Raw genomic sequence first — 26,978 nt, forward strand, 5'->3', positions numbered from 1 at the left:
TAGGTTCTCTATGCGCGGGGTTCCGCCTTTATTTCTTTTACTTTTCTTTGCTTTACTTTATTTTTATCGCTTTATGTTATTTACATTCCAACTGCTTTACTTTTATGCACTTTAAATATCCGAATTTCTATTTGAATAATTTTGCTTATTTTACATTTTATTTTAATTATCTATGTTTATGTTTTATTGATTTTATATTTCTATCAGCTTACAATAATTGAATAGCACTCCGAAAACCCTTTTGTATGTTATGTCTCCATTTCTTATAGAGCATCTATAACGGGAGCATGCCTATGCTGGAAGCTAAAGTGTGGAAAGAGGGATCGTTTGATGCATACCCTATATCCCAAAGCAAATTCCAAAGTGTGGAAAGGGATCTTTTATTTGTCTAATCTTTAGAATCCCTGTTCATTCCTTTACCCTATACCGTATGGAAACATCGAGGACGATGTTTATTTTAAAGTGTGGAAAGGACGCACTTTGTGCTTTGTATGCTTATATGCTTAGATTAAAGAAAGTTGAAGCTCTTGGGAATGATAAGCGGGTGCATTTGCAGTTTGAAAAGAGAGTTATTATTTGTGTTATCTAGAGAGAATTTTGACTAGATGCCCAAAAATTTTTACTCTTGAAATATCTTTGAGGAAGTTACTTTTCGCACCCATGAGAGTGTTTAGAGCCAAAATAAGTTTATACTAGTATGCCACCCGTGCGATGCACGGACTAAAATTTAAAAACATATATTTAATGTTGTATTATTGCAAAGAATTAAAGTTGTTATATATATTTTACAATATAAGGAAGAATGAGGCTAATTAACAAATGTTATTGTTGTTCATTTAGTATTATAATGGCATTATGACCATAATCAATAAAATAACACACAATAATAAAGGTGGATAATGATATTTATATCACAATATATAAACACATTATTGACTACAATTAAGATGATAATATTCCATTATATATTAAACTTACAAATTCTTAAAAATTTCCTTGTATACAACATTTGACGTTGAAGAACAATAATCTCCATTCTCATTAAGAATAACAACTTTAAGACCAATGGGGTTGTTCACTCTCGATAGCACCACATAAAGTTGACCATGAACAAAAACACGTTGCACTGTCTGGAGTCGGTTGTTCACATAAAAAGATCCCAAGAATTGAGAAAATAAGAGATAAGGTGAGCCGCTTCGCTAGGATTCGGGTACCCATTGCACTGTCTTCGAAAAAACATGGAGCTCCATGTGAAGTCGGGTGGCTCGATGACGTTATCCTAGGAAGTGAGAAGAAAAGAGGGACCGCGCTAAGCCAAAAAGCGGTGAGTGGTCCATGCCCCTACCCTCATTTATATTTACGTTGGGCTTTGGCGTATAAGGTTGGAAAAGTTGATTAGCTAGTGCACATCGTTCCCACTAGCGGGATCGGCTAGAGGCCCTAATTAAATAGAAGGTGAACCAAAACTTCAGAAATGCATGCTTGCGTATGGTGCGAGGAGTGTGATCCTTTATTTTACTTGTTTATCTACGAAAGATTTTTATTTCCCGAAAATATTTCTTGAGTTGATGACATCTGACCAAAATCCTTTGTAGATAACACAAATGATTTCTCCCGTTTCAACAGTCTTAGACACCCATCATTTTGATTTGCCAAAAGCTTTGTTTTACATGAGAAGATATCTCAGAGACTTATGTGCTTAGATAGTAAATTGTCTTGCTTGAGGGCAAGCAAGAACCAAAGTGCGGAAAATTTGATAAGCCTCCGAGATATCCTTAAATCAAGTACATTTTAGGGTGTTTTGTCACGCTTATACCTTAAATCAAGTACATTTTAGGGTGTTTTGTCACGCTTATAGCATCCTTACATGATGAATTATGATCATAAATGCTTTTTATAGCATCCTTACATGATGAATTATGATCATAAATGCTTTAAATAGCATCCTTACATGATGAATTATGATCATAAATGCTTTAAATTCAATCCTTACATGATGAATTATGATCATAAATGCTTTAAATTCACTAACCAACAGATGAATTATGATCATAAATGCTTTAAATTCACTAACCAACACACAAAAGCTACTTTTAGCCTAAAGGAGGTGAAACAGGAGCCCCGAGAGCAAATAGGAGCAAAAGTTGAACTTAAAGAGCGAACCAGGCAAGATCGGAGCCCCGGAGGACCCAAGAGGATGGCCACACGCGTGTGAGCATGCGTGGAAATAATCCAGTAGCCTCCCACGCACACTCACTCGCGTGTGAGCTGGCGTGGAGACTACATTGCGCGAAAATGTTGCTAGGGTTGCTTTTCGGAGACTATTTAAACCCCTTTGATAGATTTTCAGAGAAGGTTCCCAGAAATTTAGTTTTCCCTTTCTCTAGTTTTTCCTTTGGAGAACTTTCTCCATTTTCTTAGATTTTCATTTCTTAGTTTAGATAAATCTCCATTGTAGCAAGACAACAAGCTTGGATTGAAGGATTACTTCACTCTAGGTGATCTCTATTACATTTCTATTATATTTTGTTATCTTGTTCTTGGATTAAATTAGCTTTTGTCTTGAATTTCATATCATGAGTGGCTAGTTTAATCTAGGGATTTGGATTGTGTGATTGCATGTTGCTAGTGTGATGATCTTATCTCTATTTTGGATCTAAATGCTTAGATTGTTGGATTATCTATTCTTGTCTATTGATTGTTGTTTTGATGAGATCTTGTTTGGATTTGGTCAATCTAGATGAGAGATTGAGCTCTTGACTCTTTCATGTCTTTGATTAGAGTTAGGATTTGAAGCTTTGACACAATCATAGTTCCTATGGACTTCTTAAGAATAGTAGGATGGTGTGTAGCTTAAGTGTTTGATAAAATTCCTCTTAGAGCTTTGGATGCTTGAAGGCACTCCTAAGTCAAAGAAGCCTTAGTACACAAAGGTGGAAAAGGACTAAGACAACACACTCTTGAATAGCCAACATCCTTGCATTATCTATCCATCACCTTAGACACACCAAGATGCAACATACATGAACACTATCCACTCCCTACCCCTTTTACATATTCTCAAACTCTTTAACTTTACTACTTTCTTGCACTCAAACCAAACCTTATGAACTCCTTTCACTCACGATCCACCATTCACCACACTCGAATCCCTTGCATGACTCAATCAAGTAAACACCCGAACACTTGACACACCTCCACGTCCCCCCTTCGAGACCGACACTCGGGGAGTCACTGACTTTCCGTTTTAACACAAATATCTTTTGACGAATCACCCTACGTAAAACTGCAATCCTTCAATTACCTGTTTGGGATTTTAAATATTGATAAGTGTAATTTTCATTCAATGTTAAGAAGACAAACAGTTTTATGCTCTGCGTTTGTATTGATTGAATGAAAAGTGATAATTAGCAAGAATTTACTTTATTACTTTAATCAATGTTGTGAGAAATTCTAAGTGTAATTTTATAGTTTCCAAAAAAAATAAGAAATAGAAAAAAACTATATAATAACTGAAAAATTTACTACCTGATTAATCAAACCAAATAATAAAAACAAAAAATGGCTAGGGTTTCACGGAAGTTGTGAATACATATAACGATTGTTTTGTGGGGTTTGTTGCAGTTTGCTGCAAGTGTCCGGACTTCCAAATGATAAACATGGCTAAGAAGGAGAATGTAATTGTGATTTTGGTTTAAAAAAATAAGAAAATGTGTTTGCTGACAGCGTAATGCAGCAGATGTGCATTGCTGTAGTTTAAAAAAGGAAAAAGAGTCATGTTAATGTGTTTTAAGGTGCACAAAATGTATGATGTGATAGAATGAGTTAGTTTTCTCTAAATTGCTTCAAAAATAGACTATATAAATGTGTGTCCAACTGTAATCAAGTATATGGATATGCAGGGTAATTTTGTTTTCAAGTTGAGGTCATACCAGTGAAGAATAAACTTCTATCTGTTACTGTAAATCCTGTTTACAATTCTGTTTAATGCTCAGTTGGGATTCAATGTTAGTTAAAGTCAACAATTTCACACCAACTGAAGTTTATGCTATAGCATTGAAGAATTTTAAGTGTAGGGTTATATAGAAAGATTAAAGGTAGGGTGTTACTTGCATAATTAGGGTGTTACTTTAATTGTTGTATTTTCTGTTAGCAGAAATATTCAGGAGAATGGAGAGCACTGGAAGGACGCAACATCAAGAGTAAAATTTTATCACTATATTCATTGTAAAAAAAATAGCTACATGTTCTTCTGCCTGGAGCTCTGACTCTTCATCAATAAGCACATGTATTAAAAAAAAAAAACAAAAGCAAGTAATAAAAATATTAAGCAATTAATAGCTAGGACATATGTTAGTAAACTGCTAATAAAACAAAACAGCCATTTGTAAATGAGAGTTCAACTCTCCAAAAAATGCAGTTATACTACACAATGTCTAAAAGCAACTAATGCACTATTCAAGTGCATATTGTCCACATTTGGCAATTTCATTGTTCAGAAACAATTTACAAAAAACAGAGAATCCAATAGGTTTGCATGTCCCATTAATTTTTTTCCTGCTTGATCACAACTGGCCTAGACTTCTTCAAATTTTGACTTGATGAGAATTGGTTAAGTAGGCATTTCTTAATAGCACCTGTGTCCACACCTTTTAGCTTTAAGTCAGGTTGCATTGAAGGACTTATAGCCTCATCACCTGATTCGCTTTCCCATACATGAAAAAAAAAAAGTTAAACTAAAGATCAAAACTGTTATATAATTAATCTAATTAGTCTAATTAACTTAAAATAAATTAATTTACATCAGATTCTAGGTCATCTGCTTCTTCTTCAACCATCCTAGATAATTCATCATGATCATCCACCATGGATGGACAATACTGAGCTTCCAATTCCTCATCATGCATAACATTTAAGACTGATATGGGCTTAGCTGGGTTCCTAATATGATCATTCTTGAGATTGAGTCTAAACACCATAGATTTGTTCCTCAGTTGATCAAACTCAGTTGGAACATGCATCTTAGCCTGTGAAACACAAATAGTTAGTATAATATAAACAGTTAGTAGGAATTGATTTTTAGTGAGTTTAATATAAAAAATTACCATAGAATACTTGGTTTTCAAATCATAGGCAGTAATGCCCAAAAGTTCAAACAGTCTTTGTCCCACAATAAAAAAGGTGCATCACTGGTTTTGTCTAGAACCCTAACAACTACTCTGTATCTCACATTCCCTTCTGCCCAATTAGTCTTGCATGTTTCACAATTGAAGTAAGTCTCTGTAAAAATAAGGGATTTAAAGCAGCCTGGTGATCTGCAAGAGTTATAGAACCATTTCTTTCCACTCTCAATTGATACAATTGTACCTGGGACACAAAAATAGCCTTCCTGCAAAGTTTAATTACATAAAAATCAAGTTAGGTGTAACAAAGTGGTTAATGAATTACTTAGTACTTAATTTGTTGTGTACAAATCTGATTGTGCTTACCTCAGCCCTGTCATACAAATCTCTGATTGTGCTTACAACCATAAGACACAACTGAAATACTTCCGAGTGGGCTACAATTAGCCTTCAAATTGTTAAATGAATTCATTAGATGTTATTTTAGATATTTTAGATATAACAAAGATAAAAACTGGTGTTAGGGGATTGATATTACCTATTTCTGGAATCTGTAAACTCTTGGCAATCCAAATTGAATAAAACTTTGGTAGCAGTGTATGAGCTTGAAATCCTGACCTCACCTAAAAAAATACAGAATAATCAGTAAACATAAACAGTGGAACTAATCTGATTGATATTTTGATTTATGATGGCAGTGAAGTGAACTTACTGTCAACCACCTTGGCACGACAGAGTTGGAGCAAAATGATCAAAGGGCCATCCACATGGTTATTGAAAAATGGCATAATGGAAGGTACATGTTCATCCCATAATGTACATTTTATTCGATTTCTCCTAAGTAAACAGGAACAGTGTAGTAAAACAGTGTAAAACATGAAATCATCTAGACTGTCTGAGTAATTCAGAAACTTACTTGGAGTCTTCAATCAAAAAATCAACCAACTGTGTGGGGAAACCAGCAATAACCTTATCCTTAGGAGAATAGAACTCAACTACTCTACCAATAACATCTAGAATGAAATATATTTTGATAAGTATGATGTATATGGAAAAAAAATGAAAATGCAAACAACTTACCAATCAACTACTTCTCTTCAACTTTTCCAGCTAATAAGTCCTTAATAGGATTATTACGAAATAAAAGGCTTGGAAAACCCTTTCTCCTATGTCTCTCAATAGTTGTGTAGTGATTAAAATTCATCATGTATTTATGCTATGTAGTTTTATATTGGTAGTAGTAAGATACGGCCACAAAGTTTTTTACAGCATAAACTTTACCTTCTTTTAACAGATTTGAAAATTGGCTAATAAAATCAGCATGTATACTTGCATGAACATAGGTGCCCTACAAAACTACAAAAAACATGTATGGGTAACCATGGGAATACGGCCAATAAAATCAGCTAATAAGTCCTTAATAGGATTAATACGAAATAAGGTTCATAAGTTTGGGGTGGAATATTTGTTGTATATGGCCTTCCATGGTATGGGTAACCAGGGGAATACGGATAAGAACTCATTGGTAAGCTTTAATTGATTTGATGAAGAAAATTTTCCTGTGCAAAGCTTAACAAACAACAAATATTTCGCAACTACAAGTAGTTGCAAGTGAGTCAACAAAATATTCGAAGATAGTATGCTCACTTTTTCAATAAAATAATCAAAAATAAGAAAATAAAACAAACAAAAAGAAAGCAATTCAAGAACTCTTAAAATTCTACTTCAGAGATGTCAACACTATTCAAAACCGTTTGCCATCCCCGGCAACGGCGCCATTTTGATGTGTAGTATTTCGCGGTGAGATGGATGTAGGATGGAAGGTGGTAAAATGAAGAGTCGAGACTCCCCGAGTGTCGTGTCTCTCAAGGATGGCGAATGGGAATCGAATTAGTGTGTTGGTATCTAAGAGGTTGAAAAGAAAGAGTTACGGGAATGGCTAAGGGTAGGATTCATTTGGTAAGAAAGTAGAAGGTTGAAATTGGTTTTGTAAAAGAAAAGGAAAGGCGGAGATTGGGGCTCGTGGCTAACCTATGTGGTCTACTATCTATTGGTTTTGCAAGCAAGGGACTAGGATTTGGCTAGGGAGTTCATGGCACATCACCAAGTGGCGTCACACTTGGACTCCCACATCCTCATTCGGTTGGGGCATTTTATCAAACACCTTGTCTACCACTCCTCTCGGACCTCGTCCTTTCGGACTAAGGGCGGAAATGTGGGTGAGTTGGACTCATGAGTGGCCGCTATCGCGCACACACTCACTTTCACTGAATTTGCTACCTAATGTGCACACTTAGGCACAAAGCATTATGAACATCATCCACACAAGTTTATCATCCAACAATCACAAGCTCACAATCTAAAAGCAATTTCATATCAAATCAACCACATAGTTTAGCTTCGGGGCCACCAATCCCCTTTCTACTCTAAGCTATCATTAAATAAAGAAACAAGAAAAAGAAAATGAAAGTTTCAAAGAAAGCAAGCATTAAATTTAAAAAGAAAATGAAAGTTTCAAAGAAAGCAAGCATTAAATTTAAACATTGAAGAGAAGAGTAAAAGAAAGCAAGCATTAAATTTAAACATTGAAGAGAAGAGTACCATCCAGCAAGCATTAAATTTAAACATTGAAGAGAAGAGTACCATCCATGGTGAATGGCTCATTTACATCTTGTCCTTGAAACTTTGATCCTCCTATCTTGATATTGGATCTACTCTAATAGAAAGAAAGAAAGTTTTCTCCCAAGAGGGGAGAAAACCCTAAGAAATTTCAGATCTAATCTATTCTTTGGTTGCTTCCCCCTTTGATTTCCGCCAAAGCTTCTTTATATAGTGCAGATCTGGGTCGTGTACGAGGGTGCGTACGCTCGTACGCGACCTCGTACGCGACGTTCTTTGGTCATTTTCCTCCCACACGCGTGGTGGTGGTCGTGGGGAGCTTCTGGAATGTTTCCACGCCCCTCCACACGCGTGTGAGGCTGCGTGGGAGGCTCCTGCTTCACGGTTTCTTCATTTTCTGCTCAGTTTTGGCCTTAAGTCCTCCCTTTGGCTGTAGAATACCTTAAAAACATCTTCCATACTCTCGTTAGAAGTTTTGGTCACATCTGAGTCTAAATGCATGATATTCTTATGAAATGGGTAATAAACTCTACAATTCTAGCCCGTAAATGACCTCTAAAATAAGCTATTCTTGGTGCTTATCAAAGTTTCCACACACACACACACACACACGTAGGGCTAGGGTTTGTTCATTCGACCCTTCTCCTGCGCAATCGCGACTCTCCCATCTTCTCCAGTTCTCCCTCTGTTCTCTCTTCTCTCTTCTCTCTCATACACTCAAATCATTCTTCTCCCTTCTCTCTTCACTAATTTCTGTCCAGTCTCCATCTCTGAGACTCTCTTAGTCTCTTGTCGCTCTAGTTCTCTCTTAGTCTCTTGTCTTCGAGACTTCGAGGGTTCTGCTGTGGCCCGCTCTACACTGCCCTAGCCTTACAACTCCTACCTGAGTTTGCCGACTGTTCACTATTCATAATAGACGCCAGAAGAAGGTTGAGCCATGGTGGAAGCCTCAAGCTAGTGAAGCATTTGACGATGGTGTGTGGTTTGACTGCCTGACTGGTGTCGTTGTGGTCTGGTGGAAGCCGTGTCATGTCCTTATGTTGATTTCTTGAAGTTGAAGCCCTAGTTCTCCAGGAAAGTATTGGAGAAAACAAGTAATCTAAATTCTTTTATAAATTTAATACTATATTTCTAGGGTTCATGTGTTATTGATGATTGATACTTTGATAGTATGTGTTATTGATGATTGATGTTGTGATTTCTGTGTAAATTTGTTGTAATGAGTCTTCAAGTCTGGGAGGCTGTGAGCCCTAATTTTTGGGTCACTGACTCACTAAGCCCTAATTTTTGGGGCAAAACCATATAGATGATGAATTTGTCAAATTCTTGATATATGGTTTCAAGTTTATGGTAATAGGACCCTTAAATTTGTACATATTGTATTTATGAAAGTGTGTTTCAATATGTACACACTGGTCGAAGCTTTAATTTGTATTCTGTAATGTGCTTATGGATTTTATGAATTATGACATGAATTTCAAGCTTGAATGTGTGAATTTGTTATGAGATTATGAGCTAATGAGCCTAGGCCCAGAGCCCTAAGCCCCTAAAGATTGGGCAATTCCATTTAGATGATGATTTGAACTTTCAAATCTGATATTAGATTTTATTGTGGAAGTCCAATATGTAATCTGCTTGAATATGTATCCATGTGTGTCTACAGTCTGTTTATGAATTCTATATATCTGTATGCATTTTACATACAAAATATTGGAAGCTTAAAGTTTTAATCTGTAAATCTGTAAATGTGTAATGCACTAATGCTGTAATATGTCTGCTTTATTTATTTGGACATTTGTTTACTGATGCCATCTATATAGATGGAAAGCATCAGTGCATCTGGACACCCTCCAAGCTCAACTGAAGAGGAACATGGAGTAGAAGCCCAAGGTACTAAGAGAAATCCTCAACAGCCTATGCCTTCTAATCCTATTGTTTCTACTAAGAAGAGGAAAGAGGTGGAGTCTAGGTCCAAAGTGTGGGATCATTTTGAAAAGATCCTTGATGTTGAGGGCAAATTAATTAAGGTCAAATGCCTTTACTGTGCAAAAGTTTTTGCATGTGAGAGTAAAAAGCATGAGACTTCCTTCTTGAGAAATCATATGGTGTGCTGCCTAAAAAATCCTCACTCTAAGGATACAAGGTAGACCTTTCTCACATTCAATGATGTTTCTACCTCTGGAATAGAAGCATCTGAGGGGGTTTTGGGGATTTGGGTTTTCAACCAAGAGGCTATTAGGAGAGCATTGTGTGAGATGATCATTGTAGATGAGCTTCACTTTAGGATTGTTGAGGGAAACGGGTTTAGGAAGTTCATTTTAGTTGCTTGCCCTAGGTTTCAAATCCCTTCTAGGTGGACCATCTCTAGAGATATTTACAAGATTTACCTTGATGAGAGATTAAGCCTCAAAAAGTTGTTTAGAGTAAGCACCCAAAGGGTTAGCTTGACCACTAATACATGGATCTCTGTCAAAGGATAAATTACATGTGCATTACTGCACATTTCATTGGTGATTAGTGGAAACATAACAAAAAGATCATCTCCTTTGTCCTAGTTTCTTCTCATAGGGGGAAGTACATAGCCAAAGCCTTAGAAAGTTGTCTTCTTGAGAGGTGAATAAAAAATGTCTTCACTGTTACTGTTGATAATGCCTCTTCAAATTACACAGCTTTGAGGTTTTTTCAAGAATAAGCTTTTGTCTTGGGGTGGATCTTCTGTTAGGGTTGAATACATGCACACGAGGTGCATAGCCCATGTGTTGAACTTAGTGGTCCAGGATGGGTTGAAATTTGTAGATCCTTCTGTTAAAAAAGTTAGGGATGTTGTAAGATGGGTGAGGAATTCCCCTGCAAGACTCAAGAAGTTTAGAGAGCTTGTTGACCTTGTTGGGGTGGAAGTCAAATCTGCATTACAACTTGATGTTCCAACAAGATGGAACAACACATATATCATGCTGAACACTGCCATTCAATACCAGAGGGTCTTTGAAGCTTATGAGGAGAATTATTCATCACTATCTGCTGATTTATCTGATTCTGTTCCAAATTTTTTAGACTGGCTTTCTATGCAAAGCTTAGTCCTCTTTCTAAAAGGATTCTATGAGATGATTGTAAAAATATCTGATCTTCTCTATGCCACTTCAAATAGTTTATTTTATGAGATTTCTAACTTGAGTTGCATGCTAGATGACATGATTAGATATGATAAAAGTTCTGAAAAGGTAAATTGTAATTTTGTAAACATGTTTTGCTTTTTCTGTATGTGTTTCTGTATCATGTTTCTAATTTTTTGTGTGTGTTTTCTGTGTCCTGTCTTCTTTTTTTTAAGGCAATGGGGTCCTAAATGAAACAAAAATTTTAGAAATATTGGGGAGATCCAGAAAAAATGAACTTTTTGATATTTTAGGGATAAGATTGAGTATATGCCTACTCAATTTGCTCAGTTATATGGTGAAGAAAAAGGCAAATCATGCTTTGCAAAGGTTCAAGCTTCTATGATTAAGTTGTTCAATGACTATGCAGCCACCTACACTGTCACCTCTAGTACTGTCACTTCTATGCAATCTGAACCAGTTCATGTCCATTCTCAAACTTCAGTTGGAAAACCGCAATCTAGATTGAAAAGCCATCTGAAAAAACAGAGAATGGAGAGTGGTGGAAGTATTATGCAGACTTTACTGCAGATCCTTAATTCATAAAATTGTGGAAGCCCTAGCCTGTGCACAAGATTGGTTGAGGGCACTTAATCACCCAATCTCTGTTGATCGATGCTTTGGATGAAAACAATGCTTTGGTGAAGACATTTCGCAATGCAAGAGCACATATTGAAAATAATCCTACAGCCGAGATCAAAATCAAATTGATATGGAAGAGATCAAAAGATGCTCGGACATATAACTTGCCCCAAGTTCAAGAAGTTGCCGCTTTGATTGTTGGTGATATAGATCCAAACATGAGACAGCGTGACATATTGGTGGAAACAAATTCAGGCAATCTTCAAAGAATTAATGAATTGAATCCGTCATATCTACCACTACAATATCCACTGCTACATCCATACGGTGAAGACGGCTATAGAGAAGACATTCCGTTTGCAGACATTCTTGATAGGGCATCCACGGCAAGAAATCGTGTATCTCCACGTGAATATTTCTCTTTCCGTTTGCAAGATAGGTTGGATCAGACATCAACATTATTGTATGCGAGAAGGTTGTTACAACAATATATTGTTGATGCTTATACTATGATAGAGTCTGGGCGTTTAGTCTACATTAGGACACACCAAAAAACATTGAGATATGAATCTTATAAGTGTCTGACTGATGCTCTGACTAATGGAGAAATAGATCCTACTATTCAAGGAAAGAGGATAATCTTGCCATCTAGCTTTACTGGAGGTGCTAGATATATGATTCAAAACTACCAAGATGCAATGGCCATTTGCAAAGCTATGAGTTATCCGAGCCTCTTTATTACTTTTACATGTAACCCGAAGTGGCCTGAGATAGAAAGGTTTCTAAAAGCACGTAGTTTAAAGGTGGAAGATAGGCCAGATATTATATGTCGCATTTTCAAAATGAAGCTAAACGCTCTTATTTCAGAGATTCGCAAGAACAACATTTTCGGAGTCATTTCAGCTGGTAAATCATCTCAAATTTAATTTCTACTTAATAAGATTATCATTTTGTTTGAAACCTAATTCTTTTTTTTGTTCAGTGATCTATACTATTGAATTTCAGAAAAGAGGGTTACCGCATGCGCATATTTTGGTATTCTTGGCAAAGAATGACTCTCCTAAAACCCCAAAAGATATAGACATGTAGATATCTGCTGAGATTCCAAATGAGATATGTGATCCAGAGTACTACAAAGTCGTGGAAGAATTCATGATGGATGGTCCTTGTGGTTCATGTAGGAAGAATTCACCCTGCATAGTAAATGGCCGATGTTCTAAATTCTTTCCAAAGAAATATGTGACGAATTCAATGTAGAATCGGGATGGTTATCCAATTTATCGTAGGCGTGATAATGGTCGTACGATAAAGAAGAATGGCATAGATTTGGACAGCAGATATGTTGTGCTTCATAACAGGTACTTATTGATGAAATACAGGGCGCATATTAATGTGGAATGGTGTAATCAATCAAGATCAATCAAGTACTTATTCAAGTACGTCAACAAGGGAAATGATCGAGTAACTGCTGAGTTCTACAATAGTACCGTTGACGAATCCACTAGGAAGGTTGTAGATGAAATCAAGATGTACTACGATTGTAGGTATATCTCACCATGTGAAGCTGCTTGGAGCATTTTTTTCTTTTGACATACAATTTAGGAATCCTTCAGTGGAACGCTTAAGTTTCCATCTACCTAATGAGCAATCTATTATATTTGATGATGGTGATAATGTTGACAATGTTGTTAATCGTCCCACAGTGTCCCAAAGTATGTTCACCGCATGGTTTGCAGCTAATTTGAAGTATGAGGATGCTAGGCAGTTAACTTATTCAGAAATGCCTAGGAAATTTGTTTGGAAGAAAGACAAAAGAGAATGGCATCCTAGGCAAAGAAATTTTGCAATTAGAAGGATTTTCTATGTTCCACCAAAATGCGGTGAACTATTTTATTTGAGGTGTTTACTAAACTTGGTTAGGGGTCCTAGAAGTTTTGAAGAAATCAAGTTTGTTGATGGAAAACAATATATGTCATTTAGAGATGCCTGTTATGCTAGAGGATTGATTGAGGACGACAAAGAATATGTGGACGCAATTTTGGAGGCATCACTATGGGCAACTGCGTATTCTTTAAGGAAACTTTTTGTCACGCTATTGACCTCAAGTTCAATGTCAAAGCCAGAAATTGTGTGGGAAGCTGTTTGGATACATCTAGCAGAAGATGCAGAATATCAAGCTAGAAAAACGTTAGGATTCCCAAGTACATATATATATATATATATATATACACACACACACACACGATAGTATTACTTTTATGCATTACAAAAAAAAGTTGAAATGTAATTCCTAATTCCATTACATTTGATATTTTCCACAGATGTAGTTCTTACAGATACACAAAAGAAGAACTATGCTCTCCTAGAGATTGACAAATTATTGAGTTCTTGCAACAAGTCATTACAAGATTATCCACCAATGCCTATACCAGATGGACCAAGTAACAGTTTCTTGGGGAATCGCCTGTTGTATGAAGAACTATCTATGATCAGCAAGCATTAAAAGAAGAATATGACTTATTGGTGGGAAAGCTAACTGAGGAGCAGTTAGTGATCTACAGTAAAATTATGTTCGATGTTGATAACAATAAAGGAGGTATATTTTTTGTCTATGGATACGGTGGTACCGGGAAAACTTTTTTATGGAAGACAATGTCTGCTGCTTTAAGGTCAAGGGGAGAAATTGTTCTAAATGTTGCATCCAGTGGTATAGCTTCACTATTGCTACCAGGTGGTAGGACTGCCCACTCAAGATTTGCAATACCGATTTGTATAAACGAAGACTCAACATGCAACATCAAGCAAGGTAGTCCATTAGCTGAACTCATTGTTAAAGCAAAGCTAATCATTTGAGATGAAGCCCCTATGATGCACAAACATTGTTTCGAAGCATTGGATAAAACAATGAGAGACGTACTGATATTCTCTAATACTTCAAGCTCAACAAAGACTTTTGGGGGAAAAACTGTTGTATTAGGTGGTGATTTCAGACAGATACTTCCAGTTATTCCTAAACGAACAAGACAAGGCATTGTCCAAGCAAGTATCAATTCTTCATATTTGTGGAATAATTGTGAAGTTTTGCGTCTAACAAAAAATCTCAGACTGCGTAGTATTACAACTGAAGAAGAAATTGAGAAATTAGATACATTTGCCAAATGGATTGCGGACTTAGGTGATGGAAAACTTGGTGGTAATAGTGAAGATGATTGCAATATAAATATTCCTTCACAGTTTGTATTGCAAACCAAAGGAGATCCTATCAAAGAGATTGTTGAGCAGACATTTCCTTCATTTGGAACTGGTGTTATAGATCCTGAGCGGTTAAAGAGTAGAGTTATTTTGGCACCAACATTAGATGTTGTGGATCAAGTCAATGAATACATGAACAATTTGAATCAAGCTTCATCGAAGACTTATTTAAGTTGTGATTTTGTTTGCAAGGCTGATACCAATGACAACATATTAGCCGAAGTGCACACTACTGAATTTTTAAACAGTTTGAAGTGTTCTGGTGTACCAAACCATTCCTTATCATTAAAGGTTGGATCTCCAATAATGTTGTTGAGGAATATCGACCATTCTATTGGTCTTTGTAATGGAACACGATTGATTGTTACTAAATTAGGTAACCATGTGATTGAAGCCAAGATATTAGGTGGAACACATTATGGGACAAATGTCTTGATACCGCGGCTATCATTGACTCCTTCAGATCCAAGACTTCCTTTTAAATTTCAAAGGAAGAAGTTTCCTGTTATGTTGTCCTATGCAATGACAATAAACAAAAGCCAAGACAAACTTTATCAGAAGTGGGGTTATTATTAAAGAAACTCGTCTTTAACCATGGAGAGTTATATGTTGCGGTTTCCCGAGTTAGTAATCCGGATGGCCTCAAAATCTTAATTTCTTACGAAACCAAGGGCTTAGTCAACTGTACTCAAAATGTGGTTTACAAAGAAATTTTCAATAATTTGTAATTGTATTTTCCATTGAATATTTAATGATTTTATTGTTCATGTTCTTTTTCGTATTTTATCAAATTATTATGTTTAAACTCACCATCTACTAATGGCTGTGCATCGCACGGGTGCAATACTAGTGTGTATATATGTAGGGTCATGATCAAGTGTGACCGCGCCTTAACATGCAGTCAGTGCGGCCGCACCACTATGTATACAAATATACACCACTCAATTTTAGAAAATACACCACACAAACATGCACCATTAGGTGCGCATCACCAAAAAACACATCACTAGGTATGCAAATATACACCACACACTCACACAGTGTATTAGGAAATTCACCACACACTCACACAGTGTATTAGGAAATTCACCATTAGGGGTAGGGGAGTTATGGTGCATTATTTTGAGTGTGGTGTGTTTTTTGGTAATTCACCCTTAGGGGCAGGGGAATTATGGTGCATTATTTTGAGTGTGGTGTGTTTTTTGGTGTTTTGTGTATTTTCATTGTGGTGCATTTTCTAACATTAAGTGGTGTATATTTGTATACATAGTGATGTAAACCGCACGGACCGCACGGGAAGGCGCGACCACGTTTGAACAGAATTCTATATATATATAATCATGTGAGAGCCCGTGGAGAAATCCAAACCATTGATCTAGTAGATGAGTATACAACCATGCTCATTTTTTTACTTGATTTCTCATCAATTATATATTGTAGAACAATGGTTTGAATTTGTCCACAAGTTCTTACCTGATAGTGGTTCTCATATGACAAGAATTATACATACATACATACATATACATACATACATATACATATATATATATATATATAGTGGGATTATAAGCAAGTTTTGTACATAGAACTCAAATTCAACCCGACCCACTACGGATTTACTTTTTTTTTAAAAAGACTCACTCTCAACCCATCACCACTATCACTCAAAAAAACTCAACCCATTCAAGGTGGATTCGATTGCATATCCACGGGATGAATTAAAATTGTCATTCCTAATTGTAAATGAATATGGGGTAATTTGGTATTCGGGATATACAAATATACAATAATACAGTACAAATAAACTCACAAAGAAATTATACAGCAAACTATACCATAAACCAAGATATATTTGCATGTGCATGTGCAGTTTGTACCTGTAAATACCATTTTATAGTTTGTATATGTAATTAACATATTATGTCTTCAATTTATTTACATGCACATTAACAATTAATTGCAAGTAGGGGTGTAAACGAGCCGAGCCGAGCTCGAGCCTAGGGTGGCTCGAGCTCGAGATCTACAATTGTCGAGCTGCTCGAGCTCGGCTCGAGTAGCTCGTTTGTTCGAGCTCGAGCTCGAGCTCGATCTTGAGCTCGAGTTCGAGCTTGATTTCGAGCTCGAGTTCAGGCTCGAACTCGAGCTCGAGTTCGAATTTGAGCTCGAATTTTACCTATTTGATTTTAAATTAAGAATAAATTACTTTATTTTATCAAAAAAAATTCGCAAATCGCAACAAACTACAAGTCAACAACATTGTTCAAACTTCAAAGCATTCAAAATAAGATAACAAGTCACAACTTCGCATCAAAATAAAAGTCAACAACACTACAATAGCGGTCTTTGATTCCTTCTACATATATATTTCTTCCGGGATAAGCCGTTCAAATTTCCAATTTCCAAAAGAGAAATATCTGTTCAACTTGCAAAAAATATGAATAATATTAGATAACAAATAAAAGATAAATAAGTGTATAATTAAACATATATTTTAAATAAGCCAAGAATATTAAATTCATCAAGTGTAACTTAGTAACTTACTTTCATGGGTTGGATGCCGAAAGAAATATTTATTGGTATGATTTTTCTTTCTGAAAAAAAAATGATAAATAAGTGTATAATTACATAAATGCTTTAAAAAAGATAATGTATCATTTAGCATAAAAGTTAACTTACTTTACTTTTGGTAACTCCATATATATGTCGAAGCCAATCACCCCCACAAAGTAAAGCTTGTGCTGTTTCAGGCAACAAAGATGCACGATACGAATCAATTACCCTTGTCCCAGCACTAAATGTTGCTTCTGAAGCCACAGTGCTAACAGGTATAGCTAAAATATCTACTGCCATTCTTGATAATATTGGATATTGCAATCTATTCATCTTCCACCAGTCTAAGCAACAAAAGTTGCTAGGAACCTCAGTAGTCTTAAGACGCCCCTTTTCTAAATAGTCTACCAGCTCTGATTTGTTAGGCACTGAAGTTTCAACTTGTGCACAAAATGCATCAAAATCTTCCCAAGCATATACAGACTTCGGGTGACTGACTTGGCTTCTAAAAGTGCTAGAAGAACTTGGATTTTCAGAATGTTTATTCACTGATTCAACAACATACTCTTCATAAAGAGTATTGATGATCTCCTTCACTTTTGCTATATTCTCCCTATCTTCTTGATCAGAATAAAGTCTAGGAAAACAGAACTCAAGTGCAAGCATTTTCTTTGTTGGATCAAAGACAGCACCTATAGCCATTAACAAATTGCACTCTCCCCAATATTTATCAAACTTCATCTTCAGTCTCTTAATCAAATCCCTAATAAAGTCATCTCCATCATCTACATGACTATCCAATGCTGCTTTGATTTTTTGAACTTCTTGAAGGAACAAATTTGAAGTAGGGTACTCATAACCTAAAACAAATTTAAATTTACATACTCACAAGTCACAACCTTAACCAAATTTGTATAAAAAAAAAAATTAAAACACACAAACCTGAAATAATGTGAGTAGCTGTCCAGAAAGCCTCTAAAATTGAGCAAACTTTGGCAACCTTATCCCAATTATCTTCCAACGGACAACTGTCAAAGAATGGATCACGATCTTTTAGCATTTTAAAAGCTTCTTTAAACTTGAGTGCACAACTTAACATCTCAAAAGTCGAGTTCCATCTAGTTTTACAATCACGAATCAATTTCCTATCTTTCAATTGCAATTGCTGAACACAGTTAGCAAATTGTATACGTCTTGCCTCCGACCGGTTCACATATTCCACACTATCTCTAACATCACTAATAACATGTTGAATCTTATCTAATCCATCTTGAACACACAGGTTCAAGATGTGTGCACAACAACGAACATGGAAAAAACGCCCCCCACATACCAAACTTCTCGACCTTTGGAGCGTATCCTTCATGTACCGAATAGCAGAATCATTACTTGAAGCATTATCAATTGTAATTGTAAACACTTTCTTTTCAATGCCCCACTCTTTCATGCATCCAAATATAGCATCAGAAAGCTGAAGACCTCCCCTGGGTGGTGGAATGTTAATGAAACTTAAAACTCTCTTCTGCAACCTCCAAGAAGAATCAATCCAGTGTCCAGTGACAACCATATACTCAATCTTTTGATTTTTTGATTTCCAACAATCTGTTGTCAAACTTACTTTACTAACACTTTCAAGATTGTTCTTCAACTTCTTCTTTTCAATCTCATAAACCTTCAAACAATCCGATTTGATTGTATTTCTACTAATTTTTTTCCACTCAGGCCATCCTTGTTTCATCATGAGGTTGAATCCTACTTCTTCCAAAATGGTAAATGGATGTTCATGCATCATGATCCAATTAGCAGCATACTCCCTCATTAGTTCCATGTCATACTTTCCAGGATGTAATGGAGGAATAGAAAATGAAACTCCATCACTAGGCATAAAATTTAACTTTGTTTGTTGATCAACCACTTACAAAACCAATACAATTACTATTATTGATGAATTGAAAAATTGAAATACATAAATTTATTTTCAAATTTAAGTAGTTACCCTCAAATTTAACTTTCTCTTAGCGCATTTGTCTTGATGCCTCTTGTAGCTAGTTGTTGTGCCCGTTTTAGTGAATTGGAATTGATGACCACAATGATTACATTGTACCTTCTACACTCCACCTATGTTGACCATGTGAAAATCAGTCCACACCCCTGAAGTCTTTTTTCTCTTCTGCGTTTGAATCTCTTGTTCGTTTGTTATTTCTTCATTTTCTTGTGTGTCAAGACCATTTGAATGCAAGCCTATCCTTTCAAGTCCTTCAACTTGTTTTTGTATTTCATTAAGTGTTTCATTGCTTTCACCAATCACACTATTTAAACTGTGGATTTGGCGGGACGGATGAATTCTCGGTAGACATACCTAATAAAAAACAATAATAATATCAAGTAATCAACTAGTCAGTATGTAAAAAAAAAATAGAAATATACTAAACAGTAAACAGTAAGGATTATAGTATTATACACTCACACGAATATCATTATACACTAACATCATTTAGTAAGGAACACTTATTTGACATCATTTAGTAGTAGCACTAACATCATATCATTTAGCATGACATCATTTAGTAGTAGCACTAACATCATATCATTTAGCATGCTACACTAAAGTAGTAGCACTAACATCATATCATTTAGCATGCTACACTAACAGAATATAATTATACACTAACAGTTAGGAATTAGGATTATACAATATACACTAATAGCCTAAACTCCTAAAACCCTAAAGAGTAAACCTAAACTCCTAAAGCCCTAAATAGTAAACAGTGCAGTCTTACAAACACCTAAACACGTAAATATTACATAATATGAATATACAATATAGAATATAATTGTTAATCCCTAGGAACTAAGAATTAAATATAAAGATTATTAATTAGTAGGAATTAAGTATAAGGATTATTAATCACTTTAACTGTACTGTACGTAAACTGTACCGGAAAAAGGAGAGTCCGCAACACCGCAGGGCAGAGGCTTCCTGTGTTCGTCATCGGCAGCAAAGGCAAACTCTGTATGTCGTCGGCAGCAGCAGAAGCTTCCTCCTTTCGTCCGTTCGTCGTCCGTAAGGGTGGAGACCGGAGACAAAGTCGTCGGCAAGGAGTCGTCTTCGTCTCGTCTTTTGAGGTCTGAGTTCTGCACTTTTGCGGATGGACAACGGCTAAGGCAGTGGCGTCATCGTCTCGTCTTCAACTCTTGACAACGTTGAGTTAGGTTAGGCCGTTAGGGCTTGGGATTTGAGTTAGCATTGAAACTTGAAAGTGAATTATGAAACATACACAATTACAAATTTTATTATTATTATTATTATTAGTATTATTATTATTATTATTATTATATAATGCTCGCGAACAGCTCGACAAGCCAACAAGCTTGGAGTATGTACGCTCGGCTCGAGCTCGTTAAATAATCGAGCCGCTCGAGTTCGGCTCAAGCTCGACTTTGACCAAGCTCGACCCGAGCTTTGACCGAGCCGCTCACGAGCGGTTCGCAAACAGTTCGGCTCATTTACACCCCTAATTGCAAGTACAAAAAACAGATAAATAATTTTTGAAACAAAGTCCACAATTTATTTACATGCACATTAACAGTATGCAAGATGAACCCTCGTCCATGTAGTCTATCTCCATTATGCATAAAGAAAACAGCATAAACAACTGAACAAATAGCTGTAACACATATAAAACAGCTTATGTAAACAGCAAAATATAGTTTGCGGTGGTATGTATAGTTGGCAATCACAACTTCAATCCTATAATACATGCCTTAAAAATGATCCTGCAAAATATGCACAATGTAAAAAAGAATAGAAAAGAAAAAGGATAACAATTCCTATAGCACAAGCAAACAGACAATAAATGAAAGACATTCAATGAGAGAAGAATCTATGATAACTCAATGTGTAAAAGTAACATGAATTTATAATTGTTGCAAACACAAAATGCTTGTTAATATCCAAAAACACATTGACAATTCATCTCAAAAACACAAACCATAGGAGTAAACTGGATATCCGGGAACAATTTAAACAAAAAACTCTAGATGATTTAGATAACAACCATGTCCTATGATCATATGACTTCTTCTAAATTCTTCCATCTAGTATCGACCTATGCCCCAGACTCTGATGACACCATCTGTATATCCACTGAAAAGTGTGGATCCATCAGCACTCCAGCTCAAGCTGGTGCAGAATATGATCTGCCATATATAAAATACAACAAATGGGTTAAACTTCTTATACCAAGTAACAACATAAAAGAACATTACAAGAGACAAGTTCAATATCAGCAGTAATTTTGAGATATTAATCATACACCCCACAAATATGATTTCAAAACCACATTAGAACCTAAAAAGATGTGTATAGCAGGTTACAGAACATTTATGTTCTTCACAATAAAATAGATTTTACAGATGATGAATCAATTTCATTTTATATGATGCTCTTACTTTATCATTGTTATCCTCTGAGATTATCAAGATCCTTTTCCATTTAAAAACTATTATTTTCAAATTCAATTGGTATACTACAGATTCAAAGCTTGAAGCTTTAACAACAAACTGACAATTCACAGCTTACTGATGACACATATTCTAAGAGTCTACCATTTCATAGAAATAGGTAAAGAGCATAAAAAAATCAATGAAATACCAAGAAAATAAATTTTAAAAATCATGCCAGCTATGAAGCCTTTCCTTAATCACAAATGCTACAATGGAGGCAAGAATCAACTTATCAAGTATAGGAACCACTTCTAATGCACACAAAATTTAGGCAAATGATACATAGAGTAAAATATACTCAGCAATTGATAACCATGATACTATTAGTAGCAATAATAAGCATATAAAGAAAGAATAAAGGAAGATAGAAGAAACAAATGTAAAGAGAAAATAAATGAAAGGACCTTATTTTTGGCAGCAGTAGTAGTTCCTTCGGCTGACATTTCGCTCTCTTGCTTGAGGTCAACTCTGAGATCCACAACAATGCTCTTGCTTTCCAAATCCCAAATCTTAATGCTGGCCTCAGTAGCAGCACAGAGCCAGTACCTATTAGGGCTGAAGCAGAGGGCATGAATGATTGACCCAGCATCGAGGGAGTAGAGCTTCTTCCCTTCAGCCAAATCCCAAAGCAGAATGACTCCATCTTTGCCTCCGCTAGCGCACAGAGAGCCATCAGGAGACACAGCAACGGTGTTCACGTAGCCTGTGTGGCCAGCAAGAGTGGAACGGAGCTTGCAGTTGGTCAAATTCCAGACTTTGATGGTTCTATCCCACGACCCAGAAACAATGGTGGGCTGGAGAGTGCTGGGGCTGAAGCGAACACAAGAAACCCATTCATTGTGACCATCGGCGTCCTGAATAGTGTATTTGCACTCACCCAGAGTGTTCCACAGCTTGATGGTGCGGTCACGGGACGCAGACACAATCTGGCGGTTATCAACGGAGAAGGCAACAGACAGCACGTCCTTGGTGTGGCCAACGAACCTGCGGGCTGTGGTACCGGCCTGAAGGTCCCAGAGGCGGAGCTCACCGTCCCAGGAGCCGGAGAGAGCAAACTGGCCGTCGGAAGAGAGAACCACGTCCTGAACAAAGTGGGAGTGGCCGGTAAGGCGGCGGCGGGCCACGCCGAACTGCGGGCCGTCCTTAGTCAAGCTCCACACGATGATTGACTTGTCCCGAGAAGATGATACGATTGTGTCGGAGTTGTCAATCGGGGTGGCGATTGCCGTCACCCAATCGGTGTGGGCCTTCATGGTGCCGCGGAGGACAAGACATTCCTGAGCCATTTTCCTCTCTCTCTGTGTTTCTCTCTGCGATCACGAGTTTGGAGGCCGACAACGGAGGGTTTGAAATGAAGAAGAAGATAGCTTAGTTTATATACTAGTCGCAAAACCTAGCTCTGAAAAATTAGGGTTTTGAAGCGGGTACGGGCCTGATCAGCTTATTTCTTTCGTTTTTACAATGGATATTTAGTCTATAGGCCGATTTTCAAAAAAAAAAAAAAAAAGTCTATAGGCCTCATTGGGAAGAACTGGAGCCCATTTTACAACTCGGGCTTTTAAAATTGATTAAATTGAACATTTCCACTTAAATTCAAAGGAGAAATTATGTTAAATTATTAGATTAAATTGGGAATTAATTATTTTTTTTATTACTGATAATACAGTTGATGTGAAATTTTTTTCCAAAAAATTAATTTAAAAATAAAATAAAATAAATATTATTGCCAACTTTTTCATCTTCATCCCCCTTCTTAGGAACGAGGCTTCTCTTTCTTTGAGTTCGAGGGGTGTTTCTAAAATAACTTATCAAGCAATGTATAGTTTATGACAAATTATTGCGTTAATCATGGCCCACATAATTGTGTGAATCATGAATATAAGGTATGCTTTTAATATACTAAGAGTACATTATTTGTGTATTGAATGTATATTATTTGAATATATAAAATAATGTATGTAATTTTAATATATTAAAAATATATTTTTTATTTATGATTCATACAGTTGTGTGGACCATAGTCTATGTAAAAATGGTTGATAGTTTATTTGACCAACTTTATTTGTTTGACTTGGTCAAACAACTAAAATGAGTATTTTGGTAAATAACTTTTTAACTTGACTTATTGATGTTATTAAACTAAAAATGAAAAAAAAAAAAACTACTTTGAATAATTTATTAATATCATTTTATTGCATTTTTATTTTAAAAGTCTAATTTACGCTTAATAGTTGTTGATTATTTCAGTGTTTATATTTATTCAATTATACTTCCACTTTACATTTTTAATATCATCAAAATTTGTCTAAAGTTCGACATTCAAATTAACTCTCTCTCTTTCTCTCTCTCATGTACAATATCAATTTTAGGGATACAAACTCAGAAATCCTAAATTTTACTGCAAATGGCAAAGCAGGAGAGAACCTAAATTAGGGTTACCAGAAGCTAAAGAATTAACCAATGCTAAGACTGACATTAACCCTGCAAATCCCAAATTGGCAAAGTAACATGACATGCATTTGAAACATTTATTTTTTTAAATGCTGACTTAATTTGCATCTTTTACAAATTTGTAATCCGTACAAAAGTTGCGGCAACAGGGTGGGTTTTGTACCTTTTTTATTTTTATTTTTATTTTTTTGTTTTGTTTATTTCATTTCATTTCTTTTCTTTTCTTTTCTTTTTTGTATTTTATTTATTAGTTTCTTTTATTTATTTTGTGTGCATTATTTAATTTTTTTGATTCTTCATTTATATGTAATAAAAAAAATTAATGTCTAATATATTAAAAGAGTACATAAATTTTCATTGATTTATAAATACAATGCATACAAATTAATTTCATCATACTTACTCATCTAATAACTTCTTCATTTGTTTATCGTTCAACTGTTTTTGCATTTCATTCATAGTTGATGTATCTAGTTGCATAAGCTTAATGAGAAGTCTCTTGACATGGCATGGAGTGAAATATTCAAGAAATCTACTGCGTATCCAAGTTCTTTGTCTGTGTCGCTCAACCACACCACTTCACCACTTTCCTGGTGGTGATGTAAAGAGTGCCGGGGGTAAGAGGAAGGCAGTTTTCGAGCACAAGGGAGACGCCGGAAAGAACGTGCATGAGCTCCTCGCGCGTTACCGGTGTTGAGGGCCGATTGCCCGGCGGCCGGCGGGGGTTCTATCGAACAACTCTTAATCCTAAAAATTCTAAGCATTGACTCATTGTATTGGAATTTTTAGTTTTAATTAGATTAAATAATTAATTTTTAAATTAATAAATTATAATATATTAAGAATTATTATAATTTGCTAAAAGGGACTTGGACCACTTTGACTTTACTTTTTAATGACGTGTCAAGTTTTAGTTCACCGCCGGTGTATAGATGCTATACATCGGCGGTGCATCAAATATTTTCTCATATATATATATATATATATATATATATATACAGTAGATAGTATAGTAGATATTTCCACTTTACATTTTTAATATCATCAAAATCTACCTAAAGTCCGACATCCGAATTAACTATCTCTCTTTCTCTCTCACGTACAATATCAATTTTAGAGATACACTTAGAAATCCTAAATTCTACTGCGAATGGCAAAGCAGGAGAGACCTAAATTAGGGTAAACAAAACCTAAAGAATTAGCCAATGCTAAACTACATCCCAGTTTGAACTTTATAGGAGTGTGCCCTTCACCTTGTCAAATCATTCTACCAATCAAACAAACAGAAAATACTGTTATGAAAATAATAATAATATTATTATTAATAAGAAGCAGAATAGCAGCAGCGAATCACTAGGATGAGAGAATTTAGAGGATTGCTAATATTTCATATATCATGTGTAATCAAGAACAAAGAAGTGAGGGGGTATTTATAGTATCAGATTGAGGAGTAAACAAATATATTATTTGCATAGGGTAAACAAGTGTCAAAGCTAGTCTAGTTGGCTGATCAGAATGTAGTCTTGCCTTGTCATGCTTGTGGTCACGTGTTCCATTCCCAACAGCTGTTTTGGAACTTGAAGCTATCCTTTTGAAAGCTGAGAACCGCCATTCCATATAATAATATTCATTATATACAGATACTTTACCCTTATAGATGAAGTAGCTTGATGGACAAAGCTTCAACTTTTTGCATATGAGGGTAAGGGTTCAAAACTCAACTTAGACATCCACATTTATTTTTGTTTCACAACACTCCCCCTTGGATGTCTACAGGGGAACACTATATTGCCTCGTTAAAAACCTTACCAAAGAAAAACCCAGTGGGAAAAAACCTTGGTTAAGGGAAAAAGAGTGCAATAATATGCTCCCCCTGATGACGACATCACTAAAGATCTTTAAGGTGGCGCATACCAATTCCATGAACTAACTTCTTGAATGTAGCCGTTGGTAATGCCTTGGTAAATAGATCTGCTAAGTTCTCACTTGAACGAATCTGTTGAATATTCATCTCACCATTCTTCTGAAGGTCATGAGTGAAGAAGAACTTTGGCGAAATGTGTTTTATTCTATCTCCTTTGATATATCCCTCCTTCAACTGAGCGATACATGCTGCATTGTCTTCATATATTGTTGTTGGAGTATCATCTACAGACAACCCGCACGTCCTCCTAATGTACCGAGTAATTGATCTAAGCCATACACATTCTCGGCTTGCTTCATGAATAGCAATTAGCTCAGCATGATTTCAAGAAGTGGCCACAATTGTCTGCTTGGTAGAACGCCAAGATATAGCAGCACCTGCACTCATAAACAAATAACCAGTTTGGGATCGCGCTTTATATGGATCCGAGAGATATCCAGCATCTGCATAACCAACCAAGTCTAATTTGGGACCTTTTTCATAAAATAAACCCAAATCGATGGTTCCTTGGAGGTAGCGTAATATATGTTTGATACCATTCCAGTGCCTTCGTGTTGGGCAAGAACTGTATCTTGCTAACAGATTAACAGAAAATGCAATATCAGGTCTTGTGTTATTAGCAAGATACATTAGTGCACCTATTGCACTAAGATATGGCATTTCCGGACTAAGGATTTCTTCATCATCTTCTTGAGGTCTAAACGGATCCTTTTTCACATCAAGAGATCGAACAACCATTGGACTACTCAATGGATGTGCTTTGTCCATATAAAATCTCCTAAGGACCCTTTTGGTATAATTTGATTGATGAACAAATAT

The 26,978-nt window shown here is 35.9% G+C and overlaps 3 protein-coding genes and 1 pseudogene across 3 annotated transcripts; 1 reads left to right on the forward strand and 3 right to left on the reverse strand.

The window, feature by feature from the left end:
• Positions 1-4,793: 4,793 nt before the first annotated feature.
• On the reverse strand, positions 4,794-8,773 carry LOC116010874. Its single transcript, XM_031250371.1, has 7 exons — positions 8,626-8,773; positions 6,040-6,136; positions 5,836-5,960; positions 5,662-5,746; positions 5,490-5,571; positions 5,219-5,389; positions 4,794-5,027 (listed from the first exon to the last, which is right to left on the reverse strand). Exons 1-7 carry the CDS (start codon positions 8,771-8,773, stop codon positions 4,794-4,796), a joined length of 942 nt encoding a protein of 313 aa, XP_031106231.1.
• Positions 8,774-14,044: 5,271 nt separating this feature from the next.
• On the forward strand, positions 14,045-15,456 carry LOC116010875 (annotated as a pseudogene).
• Positions 15,457-17,395: 1,939 nt separating this feature from the next.
• Positions 17,396-19,163, reverse strand: LOC116010876 (zinc finger BED domain-containing protein RICESLEEPER 2-like). The gene is made up of 2 exons (XM_031250372.1): positions 18,221-19,163; positions 17,396-18,138 (listed from the first exon to the last, which is right to left on the reverse strand). The coding sequence occupies exons 1-2, from the start codon at positions 19,161-19,163 to the stop codon at positions 17,396-17,398; spliced, it is 1,686 nt and encodes a 561-aa protein (XP_031106232.1).
• Positions 19,164-21,163: 2,000 nt separating this feature from the next.
• On the reverse strand, positions 21,164-23,142 carry LOC116010251 (guanine nucleotide-binding protein subunit beta-like protein). Its single transcript, XM_031249571.1, has 2 exons — positions 22,189-23,142; positions 21,164-21,478 (listed from the first exon to the last, which is right to left on the reverse strand). The coding sequence occupies exons 1-2, from the start codon at positions 23,068-23,070 to the stop codon at positions 21,377-21,379; spliced, it is 984 nt and encodes a 327-aa protein (XP_031105431.1). The 5' UTR covers positions 23,071-23,142; the 3' UTR covers positions 21,164-21,376.
• Between the last annotated feature and the right edge of the window lie 3,836 nt (positions 23,143-26,978).

The sequence above is a fragment of the Ipomoea triloba genome, chromosome 2 (genome assembly GCF_003576645.1).
Source record: "Ipomoea triloba cultivar NCNSP0323 chromosome 2, ASM357664v1".
NCBI classification, from domain to species: domain Eukaryota; kingdom Viridiplantae; phylum Streptophyta; class Magnoliopsida; order Solanales; family Convolvulaceae; genus Ipomoea; species Ipomoea triloba.

Coding starts and splice junctions, on each gene's coding strand:
- LOC116010876 (XM_031250372.1), bottom strand. CDS start 19,163: ATGCCTAGTGATGGAGTTTCATTTTCTATTCCTCCATTACATCCTGGA. Junction 18,139..18,220: donor AGCTACTCACATTATTTCAG/GTTTGTGTGTTT, acceptor AATTTGTTTTAG/GTTATGAGTACCCTACTTCA.
- LOC116010251 (XM_031249571.1), bottom strand. CDS start 23,070: ATGGCTCAGGAATGTCTTGTCCTCCGCGGCACCATGAAGGCCCACACC. Junction 21,479..22,188: donor CTACTGCTGCCAAAAATAAG/GTCCTTTCATTT, acceptor TATATATGGCAG/ATCATATTCTGCACCAGCTT.
- LOC116010874 (XM_031250371.1), bottom strand. CDS start 8,773: ATGACACGGCTTCCACCAGACCACAACGACACCAGTCAGGCAGTCAAA. Junction 6,137..8,625: donor TGAACAGTCGGCAAACTCAG/GTAGGAGTTGTA, acceptor ATTTCATTCTAG/ATGTTATTGGTAGAGTAGTT. Junction 5,961..6,039: donor TTTTTGATTGAAGACTCCAA/GTAAGTTTCTGA, acceptor CTGTTTACTTAG/GAGAAATCGAATAAAATGTA.